Source organism: Ursus americanus, chromosome 4 (genome assembly GCF_024610735.1).
Source record: "Ursus americanus isolate L20-20 chromosome 4, mUrsAme1.1.p, whole genome shotgun sequence".
NCBI lineage: Eukaryota > Metazoa > Chordata > Mammalia > Carnivora > Ursidae > Ursus > Ursus americanus.
The window spans coordinates 44,505,255-44,526,256 of record NC_142130.1 but is presented as its reverse complement, the minus strand read 5'-3'; the positions used below and the strand labels follow the sequence as shown (position 1 = coordinate 44,526,256).

Sequence of the window (21,002 nt, the reverse complement as noted above, 5' to 3'; positions counted from 1 at the left end):
CAATTGTGAATCTCCACAAAAGTTGTTGTGTGCTAACATTATGATTTGTAGTTTTATAAACTGAAGTAATTATAAGTATCTCTGGTCACATTCCTGTTGCTAACAAGGTGAGATAACCCCTGACAAATCTGACATCTTACTGTCTTTTTGCAAAGACGCAATTATTACTGGGAATTGCAAGGACTGTGCTTACTTCTCTGGTAGGGAAAAAGTCATGCAGGTGTGAATTAAGGGCTATACCTGATAGCAATCTCATTTGTCTCCCTGGGCTTAGGCAGCAGATTTCAGAGAGAGAAATGGCCCTGAACAATATGTCTTATGATAAACTCCTGTTAATGAAGGCAACATTGACAGTGGGTATGAAAACAGATTGGCTTACTTCAAGCCCATCACTGTGGATGAAAGCATCTTCACTTGACACTAGCCACAATTTTTCCTGATTTGTTATACTGATAAGGGTGGGTAGAGAAAACAGTCCATGGTTTTTTGTACAGTGCTTTTCCCGTTATGGCAACAAGTCAGATTTTTTTTTTCATCTTGCTGCACATAAAATGCAAGAAGATCTGTAAAAATAAAGGGAGAGACTGACTAAGGATAGGAATGATTGAGAATATTCGCAATTATCCAAAAACCACAGTGAGAAATGTTTATTATTAAGATACAAGGGATAGTGAAACGGCATGAATCGTGTATCAATCACCTTACCGATTTAGTTCCTTTGAAGTCTATAATGGGCCTAATGGAGAACTGGCAAAACAGCTCAACAGATTTTGGAGTGTGACCTGAAATCAAGCAGCCCTCCTTGCTACCTATTTCTGGCACTACAACACTTGAGAACCATCTATTTAATTTTTATTTATCCAACTTTTTCAGTATGTTCCAGTAAGACAGGTTCTCAGAACTCCAAAGACAGGCTGGATTCACTGTATCCAAACTTTGCCTTTATTCTAGCACCAATCATTGCTCCAAAATTTATGACGAACATAGTAGTGTCTTTACGTAAGTATTATACCAGCCATAGTAACCTGAAGTAGAAAAAAAGGAGATCTTTCTTGTTGATGCTTGATGCCCCAGGATTAATTTGAAAGGTGCCAGAGCTAGAATTCAGAAACCCTTGTACAATGTATTCAACCATTTTTCTATTACTGACTATTCCATTTTTTTCTTCTGCTTCCTTCTAAAAATGGTGCTGTAGCAGATAATATGCCTCCTTATGAACCAGTGTTGTTTTCTACAGGAGAGTCACAAACTGGGGCCCCTGGGGCAAGGACATTGAAAATGATGCGTATTCTAAATCGTAATAGGTGTGGTGAGATCACTTGATAGGACAGTTTAGCAATTAACCCTCCCCACCCCTCCAACCCTCCAGGAGTGCCAGTTTCCCAGCATCCTTGTCAATAGTTGCTCTTCTTAATTTTTACGAATCTGATGCATGAGAAAAATGTTATTTTTTAAATTCTCATTTTTAAATTAGTGAAGCTGAACATCTTTACATATGAACTGCCTATTCATAGCCATTGGCCAAGTCTACGGAAATTACAGATTTTCCCCCCTTACTTCTAGGAGCAGGCTGAATAGAAGTATTAATATTCTGTTATCTGTGCTGTAAAATCAGTTTTTCTGGACTCTCTTTTGACTTTTGCCATTCAAAAGGTTGAAATTCATATACAAACATTTTTATTTTTTATGATTTGGTTTCATATCTGGTTTAAGAAAGTCTGCTATCCCCAAACTATAAAATATTCTCAGTATTTAAATCCTCTCAATTTTATTCTTCCGTTGAGATCGTTTATCTACTGGGATTTATTTTTGCACATAACATGAGACGGGAATAATTGAAAAATTCAACTGTCAAGCATACAAAGCTAGAGCAAGAACGAATTGGACAGGCGCGAAGTAGCGGTGAACAAGTCCACTCCGGGTATTTCTGCAAGCAGGATTAGGGTCAGATCTTGAAGCATTTCCGATAAGGCTTAAAACTGTCGGGGTTTTTGTAATGCAAGCAGCCACTTCCGCTCCCTATAGTGTCCTCGGGATGGTGAGATGGTTTCCTATCTAGGAACGTTGGATACGGATTCTCTCCGCGCCTCCAGCCATGGAATATCTAGCTCACCATTGAAAAAGTCGCCTACTGAGGACATTCAAAACATTCCGAGCCATCAGAGGCAAAAACTGCCTGAGAGAATTAACTGTCCAATAGCGAGAGGACGGCAAGCGCGACGACGCTCTGCGCATGCGCGCTCTCGCTGACGCGCTCTCAGCTGACACTCTCCCGGGGGTCCTCCTCAGTACGTCCGGGCTTCCGGCCCGCGGCGCGTGCGCAGCCTCGGTTGCTGTGAGCTAAACGATTCTGTAGGTCAGCTCGGTGCTCAGGGGCCGCTGGGAAGATGGCCGGAGTGGGCATGGCGGTTCTGTGCGCTTGGGTACCTTGTCGGAGGTGGAACAAAGCGGCCGTCTTCGGCTTACACCGTGGCCTCACCGCATTACTCGCAAGGAAGGCCGAGGGGACGCCACGATGGCTCCCAGGTCAGTGACCGAAAGGCGGGAGAAGTACGCGTTCTGTCGAACGTCGGGTTCAGTCCGTTCCTGGCCAGTGCGTTTTTGGCGCCCTATTTAAAAATGGTCTTCCCCCATTCTCAGTACCCCAGTTTTAGGCGCTTTCAACAATTCTGGTGGGGGCAGTAAGAAGACCTCTGCCGGGCCCCGGGTATCCGGCACAACCTGGGCCCTTTCTGGCGTTTTCCGCTCTGCAGTTCAAGGATTCTACTCTCTGCCTGCCTCCCCGCGTTAAGCGCCAGCACTAGGAAATACAAAGATGTGCGTTTATTAATTGCTTTTTCTCTCTTTTCTCTTCGGGTCTGAGGGGTTTGCAATCTTGATTCTGTTAGGATGCTTAGACCTGCCTTTGCTTCACTTGAGGGAATTTACGATGTGAGCTTCCGTGTTGCAAAAGTATAGACGCCATCATCAAGCTCGATTTCTGATTTTGCCTTCTCGATGATGCTCCCGCTCAGTGAAAACCATAATCATTACTCAACAAAGAAAACTAGAATTCGGACCAAAAATGAGAGCATCTGAATATTTTCTTTATCTTGTGTTTGATTCTTCCCCGTACCACCCTACCCTCAGTATATGTAGTCTGTTTTTCTGAATTGTGTCTTTTTAGTCTTCCGTTTTGTTGTGCTGACACCTTTGCCATACAAGCTGTCAGGTGTACTGTGCTTAGAATAGAAACCTCATTGCTGATACCCTTTGTTTTAGTTAAAAATTTTAAATGTATATAATCAGTTTAACTTATATTTAATTGTATACAATCTAAAGGCTTGTTATATTTAAGTTCCTCTAGCAAAGTATGATTATGTCAGTTCATAACTAGATTGTAATACTGTTTCATCTATTTAGCACATCATTGAGGACTTATGCATCAGGCTTTGAACTAATCCTTGTAATAATAATAAGATCATTTATGGGTGTAATATTAAGAACCTGTCCACTTACAACTCACCAAAATGAAGTAAATTGTAATTGTCTTCGGGAGAAATTCCTGTTTTGGGAAGTAAAATCAAGAAGAGGATAGGGGCGCCTGGGTAGCGCAGTCGTTAAGCGTCTGCCTTCGACTCAGGGCGTGATCCCGGCGTTCTGGGATCGAGCCCCACATCGGGCTTCTCCGCTGGGAGCCTGCTTCTTCCTCTCCCACTCCCCTGCAGTGTTCCCTCTCTCGCTGGCTGTCTCTCTGTCACATAAATAAATAAAATCTTTTAAAAAAAAAAAAAAAAAAAAAAAAGAAGAGGATAGGAGGGATTTTTTGAGTGCTGAGCTAAGGAAATGGGAAGTTGACATTTTTGCAAATACAGTCTGTCAACCAACATAACTTGGCCCCTACTAGCCCTGGTTTTCGCTAAAAGTTTTAAATTTGGCATATTTTACTATACACTGAAACTTTGAAACACACGTACATGTAATAGGGATAAGGCCTTCTATTCAGTTTTTAAAAATTCAGCTTCTTGGTCTGCCTGGGTGGCTCAGTTGATAAGAGTATAGGACTCTTGCTCTCAGGTTCATGAGTTCGAGGCCCACCTGGGGCATAGAGCCTACTTTAAAAAAAAAAAAATCAACTTCTCAAATCCAAAATGAAGGAAGCTTTTATCAACTCACGTGGAGGAGGCCAAGATGTTTCCATTGGCCACAATAAAGGAGAGGAAAGTTTCATTTAATATAAGAGATTTTGTTGGTCCAGAAAAAGACTGTAAGGAAATACACAAACCTATTTTTTTTTTTTTAGATTTATTTATCGAGAGAGAAAGCAGGAATGTGTTGGGGTGGAGGGGAGGGGAGAGGGGGAGAGAGAGAGAATCGCAAGCAGGTTCCACGCTCATCTCGGAGCTGGATGCAGGGCTCCATCTCACACCCAAGATCATCACCTGGGCCGAAATCAAGAGTTGGACGCTTAACCGACTGAGCCACCCAGGCGCCCCACAAACCCAATTTCTTCGGAAAGAGGAGGTGGGATTATAAGTGTCCTAATGTTCTTTAAGTATCTTTTTACTTTTTTTTTTTAGAGCAAGTATAGATTTTGTGGTAGGACAAAACTTCAAAAACAATGAAACAATGAGTAACCTTGTAAAATTTGCCAGTTGTATTGTAGTTAAATTGCAGGAAGATCTGTGTAGCATTCACAGAAAGCCAAACCAACGAATAAAACACATAGTGATTGCAGAGCCCTATGAGAAATCTTTTTCCAAAAGTGGTACTATTATAAATTATTCAAGGTTACCTGTAAAGAAACTGCTCATTGAACCCACCTCTGCTGATAAAGAATCACGATTGGCTATTACCATGGCCCACAATTTTGTGGGTGGTGAGGGAGCCAGTAGTTAAAGTGGCAGACCAACACCCCACCTTTGGAACAATTTCTCAAGGGCAGACCAGACTTGTTTCTCCCCCTCCTTGCCAAAAAGTAGAGGATGTGAAACTGCTCAAGCATTGAAAAAATTAAAAAGAAAAATCTCACGAGAGAAGGCTAAAACTAGTGTAGATAAATCTGAACAGTGATTGATGCTTTTCAGGACAGATGATACAGCAGCAACAGGAAAACATTTTTTACAAGTTTTTATCTTTTATTGCCTTGAAATTTCCTCCTCATCGCATATTTTGGAAGAATCCAGATTGGACCTTGCTCAAAGGCACTGATTTTGATACGAGTTCAGAAAATACCATGCTTAGACTTGCGATTTTAGTACTTCGAGTCTTTTGTTTTTCCCCTTAAATGGAAGTACTTTTGACATCAATTTGACAAGTTAAGAAAGTTAAGATTGAAAATATACAATTGACCGTTAAACAACATGGGTTTGACGGCAAAGGTCCACTTATACATTGTTTGTTTTTTTTTTTCAGTAAATACAGTACACTACTGTAAATATATTTTCTATATGATTTTCTTAACATTCTTTTCTGTAGCCTACTTTGTTGTAAGAATACAATATATAATATATATGACATACAAAATACGTGTTAATGAACAGTTTATGTTATCTTATCGGTAAGGCCTCCAATCAACAGTAGGCTATTAGTGGTTAAGTTTTTGGGAAGTCAAAAGTTACACGTGGATTTTCGACTATGGGGGGTTAGCACCCCAACCTTCATGTTGTTCACGGGTCAAATGTATATGATTTTCCAAAAACAGTATTTGTGAACTGTAGTTTATGTTTTGTGTACTTTGTTTAGCTTGCAGACAAAAGACATCAGTCTCTTTCCTTAGTCGACCAGACCTTCCAAACCTGGCTTATAAGAAGCTAAAAGGCAAAAGTCCAGGAGTTATCTTCATCCCTGGCTATATTTCTAATATGAATGGTACAAAAGCATTGGCGATTGAAGAGTTTTGCAAATCTCTAGGTCACGCCTATATAAGGTAGGAACAATGCATTTCAGAGAAAATACTACTACCATTTAGCATGGCAACAGAGAATTATTTCTGCTCTAACCAGTTAAACCAACTGCCAGTGTTTTTATGGATTAACTTATTTTAATGGTCTGTACACTCTCACCTTGTGATTTAGGGTTATCGTACATACAACTTTTGAAAGACCTTTTCTAATGGTCTTTGTGCCACACTGACAATGCTGGCAGGAAAGGAAACTAGTGGTAACTAAACTCTAAATATAATAATCTAACATGACAGCAAACTGATCATAGTAGTTGGCTTTCTTGTAATGTCTTGTAATTATATTGTGGTTTTCCATTGGGGACTCATAGGCTTTTATTTGGCCACTCTTTATAACTCTACTTTTAAAATATGTATTTAAAAATAATATATGTATTTAAGAATATTGTATTCTTAAATTTTTCATGTCTCTTACCTGGGATCTTTTTAAGTTCTCATTTCCTATCCTCTTCATATTGAGCCCATTCTTTCCCTTGGTTTTAAGTATAGTCTATAACTCCTAAATTTATTTCTCTGGCTTAGTATTTTCATTGGCGTTCCATGCCCCTATTTAAAAAAAAATAAACACATGAAAGTATTTTAAAATTAGTATTGTATAATTCACGTTTCCACTGAGTTTTCTCTTTCCCCTCGCTCCTGTAGTCTGAATATGTAGAAGCATAAATAGAGAGGATATATGTTGTTTATCCAAAGTTTGATTTCACAGTTTCTATTATTTCATACTGATAATTATTTTAGTCAAATAATGTGCTTACATTGTTGTTATTGGGTTTGTTTACCTGTAACAATCGTTTATATAGTGCCTAATTTGCCAGAAGATAGTATGGCTTAGTAGAAAGAACACTCGCCTGGGATTCAAGAAGTATAGGTACTAGGGCACCTGGGTGGCTCAGTCGTTAAGTGTCTGCCTTAGGCTCAGGTCATGATCCCAGGGGCCTGGGATCCAGCCCCGAATCGGGCTCCCTGCTCAGCAGGAGGCCTGCTTCTCCCTCTCCCACTCCCCCTGCTTGTGTTCCTTCTCTCACTGTCTCTCTCTCTGTCAAATAAATAAATAAAATCTTAAAAAAAAAAAAAAAGGAGAAGTAGTAGTATAGGTACTAGAATCAGTTCCAGCGATAACTCTAACAAGATGAGTCAGTTGATAAACACTGAACCTGTCTTCTTCATCATAAAAAAGGGGCAGGTTGAACTAAAGATAATTTCTGAATCCTTTCTAGCACTAGCAGCCTAAAAATGTATTCATCAAAATTGTTAGTAGTTACACTAACATTCACTCAGTGGATCTAGAAAATGCATCTCTCAGAAATAAAATAGTAAATAAATTTTAAAAATAAAAAAACTTTTAGATTTTATTCAATATATTAGCTGAGATTATGTCAATTATATGGATTTAGTGTTACTCCTTTTTTTTTTTTTTTTAAAGATTTTATTTATTTATTTGACAGAGACAGCCAGCGGGAGAGGGAACACAGCAGGGGAGTGGGAGAGGAAGAAGCAGGCTTCCAGCGGAGGAGCCTGATGTGAGGCTCGATCCCATAATGCCGGGATCACGCCCTGAGTCGAACGCAGACGCTTAACGACTGCGCTACCCAGGCGCCCCTAGTGTTACTCCTTTTATCATATTAACTGAGTGGTTTTATTTTCATGCTCAGAACTTTTAAAAATCTGTTCTGTTATTCTGAAGACTGGACTGTCTTTTCCAAGCAGACTTTCTAGCACTGTTGCTGGGTGCTGTAAAATACACAGCGAATTCTTTTTTTTTTTTTAATATTTTATTTATTTATTTGTCAGAGAGAGAGATGGCGAGAGAGGGAACATAAGCAGGGGGAGTGGGAGAGGGAGAAGCAGGCTTCCTGCTGAGCAGGGAGCCCAATTCAGGGTTCGATCCCAGGCCCCTGGGATCATGACCTGAGCTAAAGGCAGACGCTTAACGACTGAGTCACCCAGGCGCCCCTACTCAGGGAATTCTAAAACATGGCTATTGTTCTTAAAGATAGGTTGGGGAAACACAAGATAAAATACATATGAGAAATTAGGCAAAAGTACTCATCAGAATGTGATTGTGTCAAAAGAACAGTCTACTTAATTGCACAAAGTGAGAGGAAACTGGGGATCGAAGTGGATAAAAAATAGTTCATAAAGGCCCACGAAGAGTAATTCTGATTTGGGTAAGAAAGAAGAGCTATACAGGAAGGAGGACTACCTGGATCAAAACATGATAATATCTGAAAAACTGCAATCATTCTTTTTATCCCAAAGAATTTGAATCAAGAAATCACCATTTACTGGTTCTTGAATTTAAATTGAGACTATGAGCACTGTAACCAGTTCCTATCTGTATCAGACATGACATCTGTGGGTTTTCTGCATTTTGGATACATACATTGGAAATGGTAAATAAGTATGATTGAATTATAATGTGTACAGCCCGTTAAGTGGTACTGGGTTAAAACATAGCCTAAATATATCTTTATAAACCTTATAAAAGTATAGCCCTTCACTACAAAGTTTTAATTTGACCAAGTTCCTTTTTATTTGCTTTTATCAAACTTCACTGCAATCTGATCACTATTAACTATTGATTGCATTTTAGCTTGTTATAGGAGATTTCATCTTTTATTTATACTCCAGTTTCTCAGTTCATTTTTGTTGTGTTTTTGGCTCTAAGATCTTAGATCTTGAAGGAGGAAATAGTTTTGTATATTATACAAGAAATAGTACATTTGGCTATAGGAAAATGATTTCTTCATGTCCTGTCACCATGCCTAACATAAGATTGAGTCAGAGCTCAGGAATGTAACACATGGCATTAGGGTTGGTATTCTCTCACTTATTTGTCACAGAATATTTAATTGTAGATTCGGGGATATGTCCCAGAGTATTGAGGCTGCTAGAACGGTGCCGTGTTGCCGTGTTTTAAAGTCCTAATCAGCTGAGTATGTTTGAGTTGACTCCGTCCCTTGATTATGGTTCAACAAGAAGGAACTATGTTTTTTACTTGTACCTTTTAGTATCCCTGAGTGTTTACCTTTCCCTCTTTGGAGGGACTCTGCATGTCTTCTGCATCCGCATCATGTATTTGGAAGGCAGCTGTAGAGATGCAGCAAGTAGAGATGCCCGATTACCCACCAGAGCAGGGAAAAGGAGGGGATTGGCTGGTGTCTTCCCTCTTCTCCTGGGTCCGTCTACCACGTCCCCTTGGACTGAGAGAAGTGATAACTGTGATGGAGACTTCAGCAGCAGCCTTGTTACGTATTCCCATGGGTCCCAAATCATTTCACTTTATACCTAAAGACAATTTTTATTTCTTCTTTCTCCGGGACTTATAAATCCCTAAGAAATTGTTACATGCTATATATCACATATGTATTCTTACATATACCCTAAAAACACTAGGATTTATTAGTTTTCACCAGATTTTAAGAGTAAAAAAAAAAAACCATGAAAATTTGGATAAGGTGATTCGTGTTACTTCTGTCTCCCACTTTTATTTGTTTAGTATGTGTTGTGATACTCCGCGTATGAGGCTTACATGCCTCGCCTCTGTGAGGAGTGCAGAGACAAACCAAGAGTGGTGCTCCCCGCGACGATCTGACAGTGTCAGAGCGATGAGGAGACGCACCACGCGCAGCTGTCTCAGGGCGCAGGTTAGAGGATTGATGGTGCTGCTGAGAATGAATTCTGTGTACGCTTCATGAGGTAGAGATTTTTTTCTTCAGCTTGTCTGGAAAGTTTTTTCTGCAAAAAATGATTCATTTGGACTAACTTCTGAGAGTGTATGAGCTGTGAAGGTGAGAGGAGAAGGTGTTGCAGGTGAAGGGAACGGTATGAGGCACGAAACGGGACAGAACGCAAGAGCCAGTTGAGTAACCGCAAGTTGATCAGTTCGCCAAGGCAGTGGTTGCCTCTGACGAAATGATCAAAAGCCAGTCCGAGATGACCAGAAGCTGATGGTCTGGAAAGACAGGCTGACTCGCTCGGTGTTTGTGTTGTGTGTCACTGGGAACCAGAGAAGTGTGTGCCATGTCCATATAATGTTGCAGATGAACCCGACAGGTATAAAGTGGATGCATTTGGAGAGAGACTAGTCGGAGAGACAGGAGGCCACTGTGATGGGCCAGGTTTGCAGTGTGATCCCAGGCTTACCAAATTGCAGAGAAAGAGATGAATGAGGAGAAATGAGAGTGAGTGAGCAAGGACGGTACGGGGCAAGCAGCGTTCCGTACCCTGGAAAAAACAGATTTGAATAAAACAGTCTGCTCCGGAAGAGCTGACGTTGTAGTCAGACAAACACTTGAAACTTGATTACAACATAATGTGAAAAGTGTTGAGTGAGTACATACAAAAGAAAGTGACTGATGGTAGTAAGCGGGGCATGTATGTCGGAGTGCCTCAAAGGCAGTGCTTGACTTAAACGATGAGTAGGGTTTGGGTGCGGAGGGAAGGCTTTCCAGGACCTTCCAGCAGGACCGCATGCGAAGGCTCAGCGTTCCGAAAGGGCTTACGCAGGGCTGAAGTACTTCGGTATGACGGGTTTAAGGCAGTCTGCAGGCGCGGTATGCTACCGCATGGTCTGTCGAACTGAGGTCTTGAAGGAGAGGTGAAGTGCGCAGATCACACAGCCTTTCCGAGCCTGGACAACTAGAAAGTTGGGAGGAGAAGCAAATTACGGGATGAGCTGGTGTTTGTAAATTTGATTTGCCTCTTTCCCTTTCGTTGATTTGGTAAATACCAAGCATGTACCGTGTGCAAGGTACTGACGTAGGCACCGGGAAAGCAGTGTGGTAAACAAAATAGTCTGGGCCCAGATGGGGCCTCCGTTCCAGTGTGGGGGACCACAAACAGTCACATTTCCTATCTGTCAGGGAGCAGTGTTTGCCCTGAAGAAAATAAAGCAGGGCAAGGAATTCGAGAATGATGAAAGAAGCGCTATTTTAGACTGAGTTGGTCACAGAAGGCATCGCTGGGGATGTAACATTGGAGCCAGAGGCCTGAACGAAGTGAGGGAGCAAGCAAAGCGGATATCTGGAGGTATAGAGAGAGAAGCTGATGTAAACTCCTGAGGCACAAACATGGGTGGTGTGTTCCATTAGCTTCCAGAAGGCCAGTGAAGATAAAGTCGGGAGGGAGGAAACAGGAAGAAAGGAGACCAGAGAGGTAGTCAGAGGCCACGTTATGGTAAGGACTTTATATTTTATTTAAAGATTCTAGAAAGCTTTTGGAGGGTTTGTGCAAGACGTGATTTTTGTTTTAAAAGGATCACTGACTACTGCATGGGGAAGAGACTACAAGGGTAGGAAAGGGAGGCAGGGAGACATAGGCGGGGACTGTCGCACTGGTCCAGTCAGAGGAGATAGTGACTGGAGCAGCCGCGGGTGGCGGGGAAGGTGAGAGAGTTAGCGGGTGGAGGCGATGTTTGAAGGTTATGCCAGTAGGAGCTGCTGAAATATATACTGACCTCAGTGTTTTATTTTAATATATTTTAAGCATTGTAATAACGATAAATGTGCTATCTTCTTTAAAAATCAGAGAAACAGATATATAGATAGGTATCTAGATATAGATTTGTTTTCCCTTTTTCTAGGTTTGATTACTCAGGAATTGGAAATTCGGCTGGCAACTTAGAAGAATGCACAGTGGGAAGATGGAGAAAAGATGTTCTTTCTATAATTGATGACTTAGCTGAAGGACCACAGGTGACTGTTTTTGTTAAATATGATTATTGACTAATGTCATTCTTTTTGAGCTGTTTGTTTAGCTATGAGAATTTAATAGTTTAAATGTTTAACCATCAATCTTGGTATTTAATTTAAAATTATTCTGTCATTTTCACTTTCTCATAAAATGTAAGTAAGCATTTTACTTTTCACTGCAATCATAATTTTAATTCTACTTTGTGCCAAATATTAAAAGTCTGGGAGCTAATGGATGTAAAAGAAAAATGTGCATATGTAAATTACTCAGTCCACTTACAGAAAAGAAAATTCCTCTTTAAAACCGTAATTGTTTATTTTTAGATACTGGTTGGATCTAGCCTCGGTGGATGGCTTATGTTTCATGCTGCGATCGCAAGGCCACAAAAGGTTGTTGCCCTTATTGGTATAGCGACAGCTGTAGATGGCCTAGTGACACAGTTCAATCAGCTTCCCATTGAGGTAAGTCACGAGCAATCTCAGCATGTACTTCCTGTCCTCCTCCTCCTCCCTCTGTCTTTGAATATTTGTCCGTGTGTCATCTGTACTGACTTCCTATGCTGGCTCATCTTTTGCCTTAGCTGCCTTTTTTTGTAATCTTTGCCTTCTTTGACTAATTGGTCTCTTGTTCAAGGTTTCCTTCTTTTCACAGACACTTCAAATCATTCTGCCAAATGTTTGAGCCACGTTCATGAAATCACTTTAAATTTCTTTTTTAGCAATATTTTCTTTATTAATCACATTGACTTAACTTGTATCATACATTGTGATCTCTTTTTGTACCTCTTATTCTTATTTTGTGGCATATGGGAAATAGTACCTATTCTTATGATCATGTTAGATTTGGCTCATCAATTATGAAACTTTTTTTTTTTTTTAAGCCTGAAAGCAGCCTCAGAGCCTTTCTCAGCGGAGCTCTCCACGTACACACTATCAGTTGATCAGAATTAGCACACGGGAGATGAGATTTGCCATTCCTGGCTTAGACACTTGGTTGGCGTTCTTTTCTACTACAAATTCTCACCTTTAAAAAAAATGTGCTTTTCATCATTAGCATGCCCTTCAGCAAATCATGGTTGAAATGAGGTTTCTGAAATGAATGAAGGTAATTTATTTGTTACACTTCATTATTGGACATATGTTTAAGCACTTCAGTTGTCTGCAGGGGTAAAGAAATAGTAGGTCATAGCTCTTTATTTTTGTATGTTTTGTTAATTGTTTTGTACTCAGTTGTGTTCTCTTTGCATATGTCTTTTTCCTAAGGATCTAGATGTCACCTGTGGGACTATGATCCTGGCAGGACTAAGGCACAGAAAATTAAAGAAAAACAGTCAAGTAGTGGTTCAAAAAGTGTTGCCGCAAGGCCAGCAGCATCAGCATCACCTGAGAACTTGTTAGAAGTGCATGTTCCTGATCTTTCCCTGAGACCTACTGAATCACAAACTGGGAGTACGGCCCAGCGATCTGTTTTAACAAGCCCCTCCAGTGAAGTTTGGGAACCACCGCTCTAGAGAGTGGACGAGCACGTGGAGGAGGAAAGGAAATAAAGAGGAGGAAAAAAGCACATGCAGTGTTGAATAGTAGAATATTATTGACTTTGGCCTCAAGTTCCGCACTGATACATACCAGTGGCATATATTATCTGTTCTGAGCTTATTTCTCAGTCCACATTCTTTTCAGCTTCTTAGGAAATGACATTGTCTGCATATGTAGGTTCTATGTCATTTGTCATTTCCTCTGAGGGCTAAGATTACAAAGCTGGTCTTCCTTGCACTTACCTCCCATTTCTGTTTGTTTTTTTTTTTTTTTTTTTTTTTTTTGCTTTCTTAGTTATTTCTCATACATAGTTGCTCAATGTCCTCGTGCTGCTAAATTCTCCTACCGTTGCATCTGTCTGCATATAAACCTTGAACCCTTTACCCCATCCTCTCACTCAATTAAATAGTGCTTCTCCTGGTAGGAAGTTATTTAAGAACATAGCAGATTGGGAAGAAGGTGATTAAATAATTTTGTTGTTGTTATGGTAAATGCCAGGATCTTCGTACATTTCTTTTTATGTGTGTGTATCCACTTTACTCGGGGAGGATATGGCACATATCCCCTAAGTGACTGAGAAGATCTATAGCCTGCAAATCGGGGCATGTCTTTGCTAATCCTAAATCAGACCAACAAATCGTTGTTAATAGAAGCATGTTAATTTAAAAGCATGTGTAAGGGAAGAGCAGGGACACTAGGACCACTGTCTCTTCTTCACAGAGGCAAGTAGCTCTAACAATGGCAAGGCAGCAAAAATGATTTTTACTATCATCTTTAACCCGGGCAGTGTTAACAGTCAGCATTGCTTATTGTGTAGGAACTGAATCTAATGATGTCTCCTGCTTTGAACGCTAGAGGTCATCAGACAGGATGCACAGCTGTTTGGAATACAAGCTTCTCAACTACATCGCCTTGATGTGGTTTCTTCTTGCCGTAGAACTTAATGTATACAGTACATTTTCCTGGGTTAGTGATGGTTTTGGCTATTTCTGAACTTTTGTTTTGGAGCGTTTGGTTACATATAACACTCTGTGAAGTTTGTTCTTCAGATGGACAGTATTCATTCAATTCAGTGGCAGATAACAGCTGGCTGGGGGCGGGAAGACTTAAAATGCAGCTGTTCTTAATTATGTCTCAGTAATTACCGTGGCTCCCACTTTATATAATAACCAATGAAACTAAGTTCTAATTACTGAAATTAGAAATTTAGGAATGATCCTGAGTACTTTGAGGATCACTGAATATCATTTTTGCTTTAAACATTCAGTTCCCACGTTTTAATGAAGAGAATGCCTTGATTTTAATATAGATTCGTACATTTTATAGTTTTTTAGAATTTCATTAATTTCAAGTCATTTGAAGACGTGTTTAGGAGTACAGCTTTCAGATACACAGCTTTTTCACTGAATCAGTAAATCATTTTGGAATTTTACAGACCACATTAAAATGCCTAAATACATACAGATTATATCATACATATTTTACTGTTTAAATTCTTGTTTTCCTTTCATATTTGCAGTAAATTAACACATTTTAAACAGGAAAAAATCATAATATCTTCAATGAAAATTTAAATACAAAAATTTTCAATATGTTATATTTGGTTTTCCTTTCCTTATATTTTTCCTTAATTTTGATAAGATGTCCACCTGTTTTTCTAGTCAGAAATGCTCTTAATATGATATAGTTGCAAGAGCCTTAAAAATATTTACATCTTAATATATTAAAGTCTTGATAATCTTTCCAAATAATTTATTATATACAGATAAATCTTTGTGCTCAAAGATGTTCATGGAAGTACCCAGCTGTGTGGAAATGGTTAGTCAGCTTAGACCCAGTATAACGGACTACTCTGCAACCTTTGAAAACGTCACAGTATTTTTTTAAAACCCAGAAATTATGTATGAAATAAATAAAGCGATGTAGAAAACTCTGAATAGATATCCATTTTACATATTACATGTATAAAACCAAATACATGGAGAAAAATAATGGAAGGAAATGAGCCAGAATATTAATGGTTGTTGTATTCAAGAGGTGGGATTATATTTTTTTAATTTCTGTATTTCCCATGTTTTCTATGAGTGTACATTACTTTAATTAGAAAAACTGTTTAAGGGGCACCTGGGTGGCTCAGTAGGTTAAGTGTCTGCCTTCTGGTCAGGTCATGATCCCAGGGTCCTGGGTTTGAGCCCCAAGTAGGGCTCCCTGCTCAGTGGGGAGTCTGCTTCTCCCTCTCCCCCCACCCCCGGCTTGTGCTCTATTTTTCTGTGTCTCTCTCTCAAATAAATAAATAAAATCTTTAAAGAAGAAAATAGTTTAAGACAAATTATAATCAAAAAAGTAAAAATTTTTCAAGAATCCAAAGATACCCAGTATTTCATCTTAAGGGAATAAGTGTGGAAATGATTTCCTTGTTCACTTTTCAGGAAGTATTTGGAAGACTTCATTGTCTTCCAAAACAACACATTTTTTTCTCATTTCCTGGGACTCTGGAAGGCAAAAACAGTACTTTTTTTTTTTTTTTTTTTTTTTTTGGTAACATTTAGCCTGAAATTTTATGTTTGATTGTGCCAGAGTAACTGTTGTCTTATTTTTCATTTTTAGTTCTGGGCTTGATTCTTTTCTCCCTTTATCCCCTCCCCATTTTAGTAACTTCACATATAGGCACTTTGAATTTTGTGCTTTTGAGATCTAAACAATCCTAAGATTTGGTTTTATATATTATGAATGATACCTGAACTGATTCCAATAAATTACTTTTTTCTCCCCTTCATTTTCCCTTTCAGTTGGGGTGAAGCAGCACGTGATTTAAGATGTTGCCTGATAAAGCTAAATCTAAGTTTGAATCCTAGCCATGACAGCTGTTACCTTTCAGCTTTAAACGTGGCATTTAACTTCTCTAGCCTCTAATACCCTCTTTTGTAGAAATGAAATAATAATAATTTTTATCCGGATCTCATGAGATACTATGTGTAAAGTGCCCGTCACAGTACTTTGCACAGTCTTTAATTATGGATAATGATCATTCTTACGTTTTTATCTCTTTTTTCCTCTTCTTCCAGGACTGCTTTCCTTAGACTGTTTAAGACTATTACGTGTGTTAGTGTTGCATCCATTTATTTTCCTCATTTTTCCTAATAGGTCAAAAAGGAAGTAGAGATGAAAGGCGTGTGGGCCATGCCATCAAGGTACAGTGAAGAAGGAGTTTATCACATTCAGTACAGTTTCATTAAAGAAGCCGAACACCACTGCTTGCTGCATAGCCCCATCCCTGTGAAGTGCCCCGTACGGTTGCTCCACGGCATGAAGGATGACATCATACCTTGGCATACATCCATACAGGTTGCTGACCGAGTGCTCAGCACAGATGTAGATGTCATCCTCCGAAAACATAGTGATCACCGAATGAAGGAAAAAGCGGACATTCAACTCCTTGTTTACACTATTGATGACTTAATTGATAAGCTTTCAACTGTAGTTAACTAGAATCACATTTTGAGTTGGTATGTAAACTAATGGATCCAGAAGATTGGAAGAGAGATAACAAATCAAAGACTCCGATACTTAGGTTTTTCCTCTTGTCTCTATTTTGTAAATATCACACAAGTATTTATTTAATGATGTATGATACAAATGATACAAATGGTGAAGAAAGTACAAGCTGCTGTTTGGAAAATTTTCTGCTTCCTTCAATCCTTGATTTTTTTTAATTGAAGTATAGTTGACACACCAGTGTTCTGTAAGTTTCAGGTGTAGAGCGTAGTGATTGCACAACCCTGCGTGTTACGCTGTGCTCACCACGAGCGTACCTACCGTCTGTACTATACGGCGCTCTTACGGTACCGTCGACTCTACTCCCTGTGCCGTAGCTTCCATCCCTCTGACTTACTCATTCCGTAGTGGAAGCCTCCAACTCCCACTGCCCTTCGCTTATTTTTGCTCAACCCCCCGCCCCCTCCCTCTGACAACCACCGGTCTGTTCTTGGTATATATGGGTGTTTCGGCTTTGTTTTGCTTTTTAGGTTCCACATGTAAGTGAAATCATAGCATATTTGTCTTTCTATGACTTATTTCTCTGAATCTAACGCCTTCTAGGTCTATCCATGTAGCATGGTGGGTTTTTTTTTTTAATTAAAATGTCTCCTTTTTCATTCAAGAGATGTTTACCTGCTAAACGCTTATGTTAACCGGGACAGCTCTTAATTGTGCTCTCTTCTACTTAGAATTGTTAATAAAGCTAGAATTTTTTTGTCTTTTGTTTAGTGTCGGTCATATAGAGAGATTTGTAAAATTGCTTCAGATTTTAAAATGCAGTTCACAAAATATAGGACAATGTTTATTGAAATAAATCCGAAATGATCAGGAAAAAAGTCTGAAGCATAATAAAGTTCAAAAAGTAAGGGTATTACTTTATGTATTATATTCTGCCTGTTTTATTTGAACTTAAGGTTATCCTTTTTTAAAGGCTCAAAACTTTACAGTAATATAAAGGAAATGTATCACTTCTTAATGTTGGCTTATATGTCATTTAAATGGGGGCACTTGATCTTAATGATATAGTATATTCGAAAGAGGTAATTAATCTTTATATATTAAGGCCTGCCTGCCTTCAGAAACATGTGCCCTAAGTACAAATAGCCAAGTGGAATGCCATCTATGTTAGAGGGCTTTCTGAAGTGCAGAGATAGTAAGAAAAATATGCAATTACTGCAAAGGTGTTTTTTAAGAACTGAAGTGGGCGTGTGCAGTAGTGAGCCTTGATATTACTGAGTTGGTGTCTTTTAGCTTTTAAATTTGGTTGGACTTTATTTAGCCTGCTGAAGTTACTTCTGTCATCAAGGTAAACCAAATTGATGACACAGAGAGAAAATCGTTGGGATAACATTCCTGTGCCAACAAAAGCTGACATAGCAGGCCTGACTGCACAGCTTCAGAGAGACCGGCTTACGAGGTAAAGCCCTTGGCTGGTGCCTGGGAACCTGGATTTTAGGAGGTTTCCACCATCCTCAGAACGGGTAAATGTAGCTCACTATGCCTAAACCGTCTATACTGTGTGAACAGTATGGTTTGTGCTGAACACCTTTCCCTCTGGGAGTCTGGAATCGTGGTAGGTGCCTGGCAGAGGCTGATGGCCAGCTCCCAATACCTGGGCACTGAATTGCACAAGCTTGCCTGCTGAACATTTCACAGGTACTATCACAACTCATTACTGGGGGAATTTCAGCTCATGTGGCAAGACCACTGGAAGGGAACTGGAAGCTTGTGCCTCTTTTACCCGGACGGCACCCCATGTGTCTTTTTCCTTTGCAGGTTTTGCTGTGTACCCTTTCACTAATAATAGTCCTAGCTGTGAGTAGAACTAGGTGCTGAGTCCTGTGAGTCCTAACAAGACATCGAACCTGCAGGTGGTCTTCAGGACCCCTGGCACGGATACTAAAAAGGTTAACGCTGTGTAGGACTACAACCTGTGCGTTCTCTTTTATACTGAGCAGAGGTCATTGACCAAATACACACGAGTCACGCGTGTGCTGCGGTGCCTAGTGCTAGTGTGAGTTGATAGCGGATGGCAGGGTGGCTCTTCCGGGCCTGATCCGGGCAGACACTGCTAGGCACGAGGATTCGAAAGATGAGGAGGAAGCGGTCCAGCCCGTGGGACTTTTCTGGAGTTAAACATCGTCATAAAATATAATAAGCATGATTAGAGATTCGTAGCCTACCTGTAGAGGCGATGTGCATAGTGGTTAGGGACAGACTGTGCAGGGTGGGTTGAAAATCCTGGCTCGCCATTTACAAACCCTGTAATTGCAATTTACTTAACCTCTTTGAAGTTTGTCAGCTGTAAAATGACATAAAGTTAGATAATAAAGCGTAAGGATTCAATAAGTACAGTACGTTTAGAACAATGACACGTAGGAATCACCGTCTTCACTTAAGATACACTGAGCACAGTCTGGTGAGAAACTGGTGGACGTAATTCGTGGCAGTTAGGAAGGAAAAGAGGCAAGGAAGCGAGCAGGGCTTGTGAAGCACGTTCCTCTCCTTAACATGCTGAAGTGGAAGGTCAGTGGTGTGGTATCTTTTCAAACGTTCAACGGTTAGAAAAGGGGAGGAGGAGGAACCTTCGGTATCTGAAGATAGGAAAAGCCAGTTTTAAAATTTCAGTCTAGCTTTGCAGAGGGTAGCATCGCAAATTCCGAATGATTTTGTATCAGCGAGCTACGTGTTCTAGTGCACTGTTAAGTACTGATGGGGTTTTTCTTCCCCCCAAAGCCCTCTTTCTTCTTTTCTTTCTTTCTTTTTTTTTTTTTCTAAAACCACTCTGTGCCATGTGTCCAGTGACATGGAAAATGATTGAACAGCCAGCAGCCCCTGAGTGCCTTACCTTCTGGAACTCCTGCATTATTTTAAAAGCAACGTGACCCTTCTCAACTGTCTCAGCACGTGCAATGGAGAGAGAGAAGGCAAAGGCCAATGGCAAGGAAAGCTAAGTGAGGCCACAGAATAAATTTGCTTTTGCTGCATCTGTTGAGCTTAGAGCCATCTCCAGACACAAATCTAAACAGTATGCTGTTCTCTGAGCAGCCAATAGAAAGTTCTGTGTGGAGGAGAGGAGGGAAAGAGCCTTGGGCAAGGCTGAGCTTTACAAAGCGTGGAGCTAGCAAGAACATGACCAGCCACACAGCAGGGCAGCACCCAAAGGGAATATGCCAACTTTTCATTAAATTTGAAACTGAAAAAAAAAAACAAAACCCAAACAACTAAGAAACTCTTTTTTCTGAAGGAAAGAGGAAGATGGGTGGAGTTTAGATACACCTTTTAAAGATCCCCTTTAAATACACACCTCACTCCATCCACCTGATAAATACCCACTCATCTTTTGAGGCTTAAAGCCATCTCATTTATAAACCTGTTCCCCAATCCCTACCCTCTTCTAGGTATCATTGTACCTGAGTACCTTCTGCATATTTTTAGCATGACACCTGGCTGGTATTTATTGTTTACAAGTTTAACTTTGCTACTAGACCATGTTGCCATGCCTCATCCATTTTTGTCCTTTAAAAAAGTTGTCGAGAAAATTAATTCTAATACTAATACACTCAGTAAATGTAGAGTTGAGCCCATTTGCCCCAAAGATCAAACAACTTGTTTTCTCTAAAGGCTTCCTGTAGATTGCTGGACACTGCTAACCTCTTCCCTGCCGTGTCCCCCACTCTTCGCCACTGTATCCGCTCTAGAACAATGAGCTCAATCATTCACTTAGAGCACCCCAGCCATTTTGTCAAAACGGAAGGAAATCTTTGGGTACAAATGATCCACAAAGCACAGTGAAAGAGAAAGAAAGAAAAGAAAGGAAGGAAGGAAGAAGGAAGAAAGAGGGGGAGGGAGGGAGGAAGGAAGGAGGAAGAGGAAAGAAGGTAAATGTACATCTTTTAGAATTGTTTGTAGTTTTGTAGACTAAACCAACCTCTTCCTTAGAGCGATTCCAGCCACAGAGAAAGTAACAGGCCTTCTGTTTGGGCCTCTGTTTCTTTAGTCGCAAGTTGGAATTAACCCTACTATTGCCACCCAAGATGCAACACGGTGACTTCCAAAATCCTGCTGACAATGTCCCTGCTCTAAACTCTTCCCCTAAGCCCCAAGTCTCCAGACGGTTCTGTTGTCTTCAGAGCGTCTCCAACCGATGAGTCCACGCAGCATCAAGATCTGCATTAGTCAGTCCTTTCTGTGCCTTTCGCTAAACGCACTGCTCTCCTAAAAGTGGGTTCTCTTACAACCCTCTGTATCTCAGAGTTTCTCTCTCTACACCTTCAGCTACTGACCGCTAAATC

At 40.2% G+C, this 21,002-nt stretch overlaps 1 protein-coding gene across 1 annotated transcript; it reads left to right on the top strand.

Moving 5' to 3' along the window:
* The first annotated feature begins 59 nt into the window (after positions 1-59).
* Positions 60-17,429, top strand: ABHD10 (abhydrolase domain containing 10, depalmitoylase). The gene is made up of 5 exons (XM_045785233.2): positions 60-2,526; positions 5,725-5,908; positions 11,526-11,637; positions 11,959-12,096; positions 16,315-17,429. Exons 1-5 carry the CDS (start codon positions 2,388-2,390, stop codon positions 16,657-16,659), a joined length of 918 nt encoding a protein of 305 aa, XP_045641189.2. The 5' UTR covers positions 60-2,387; the 3' UTR covers positions 16,660-17,429.
* The last annotated feature ends 3,573 nt before the right edge of the window (positions 17,430-21,002 follow it).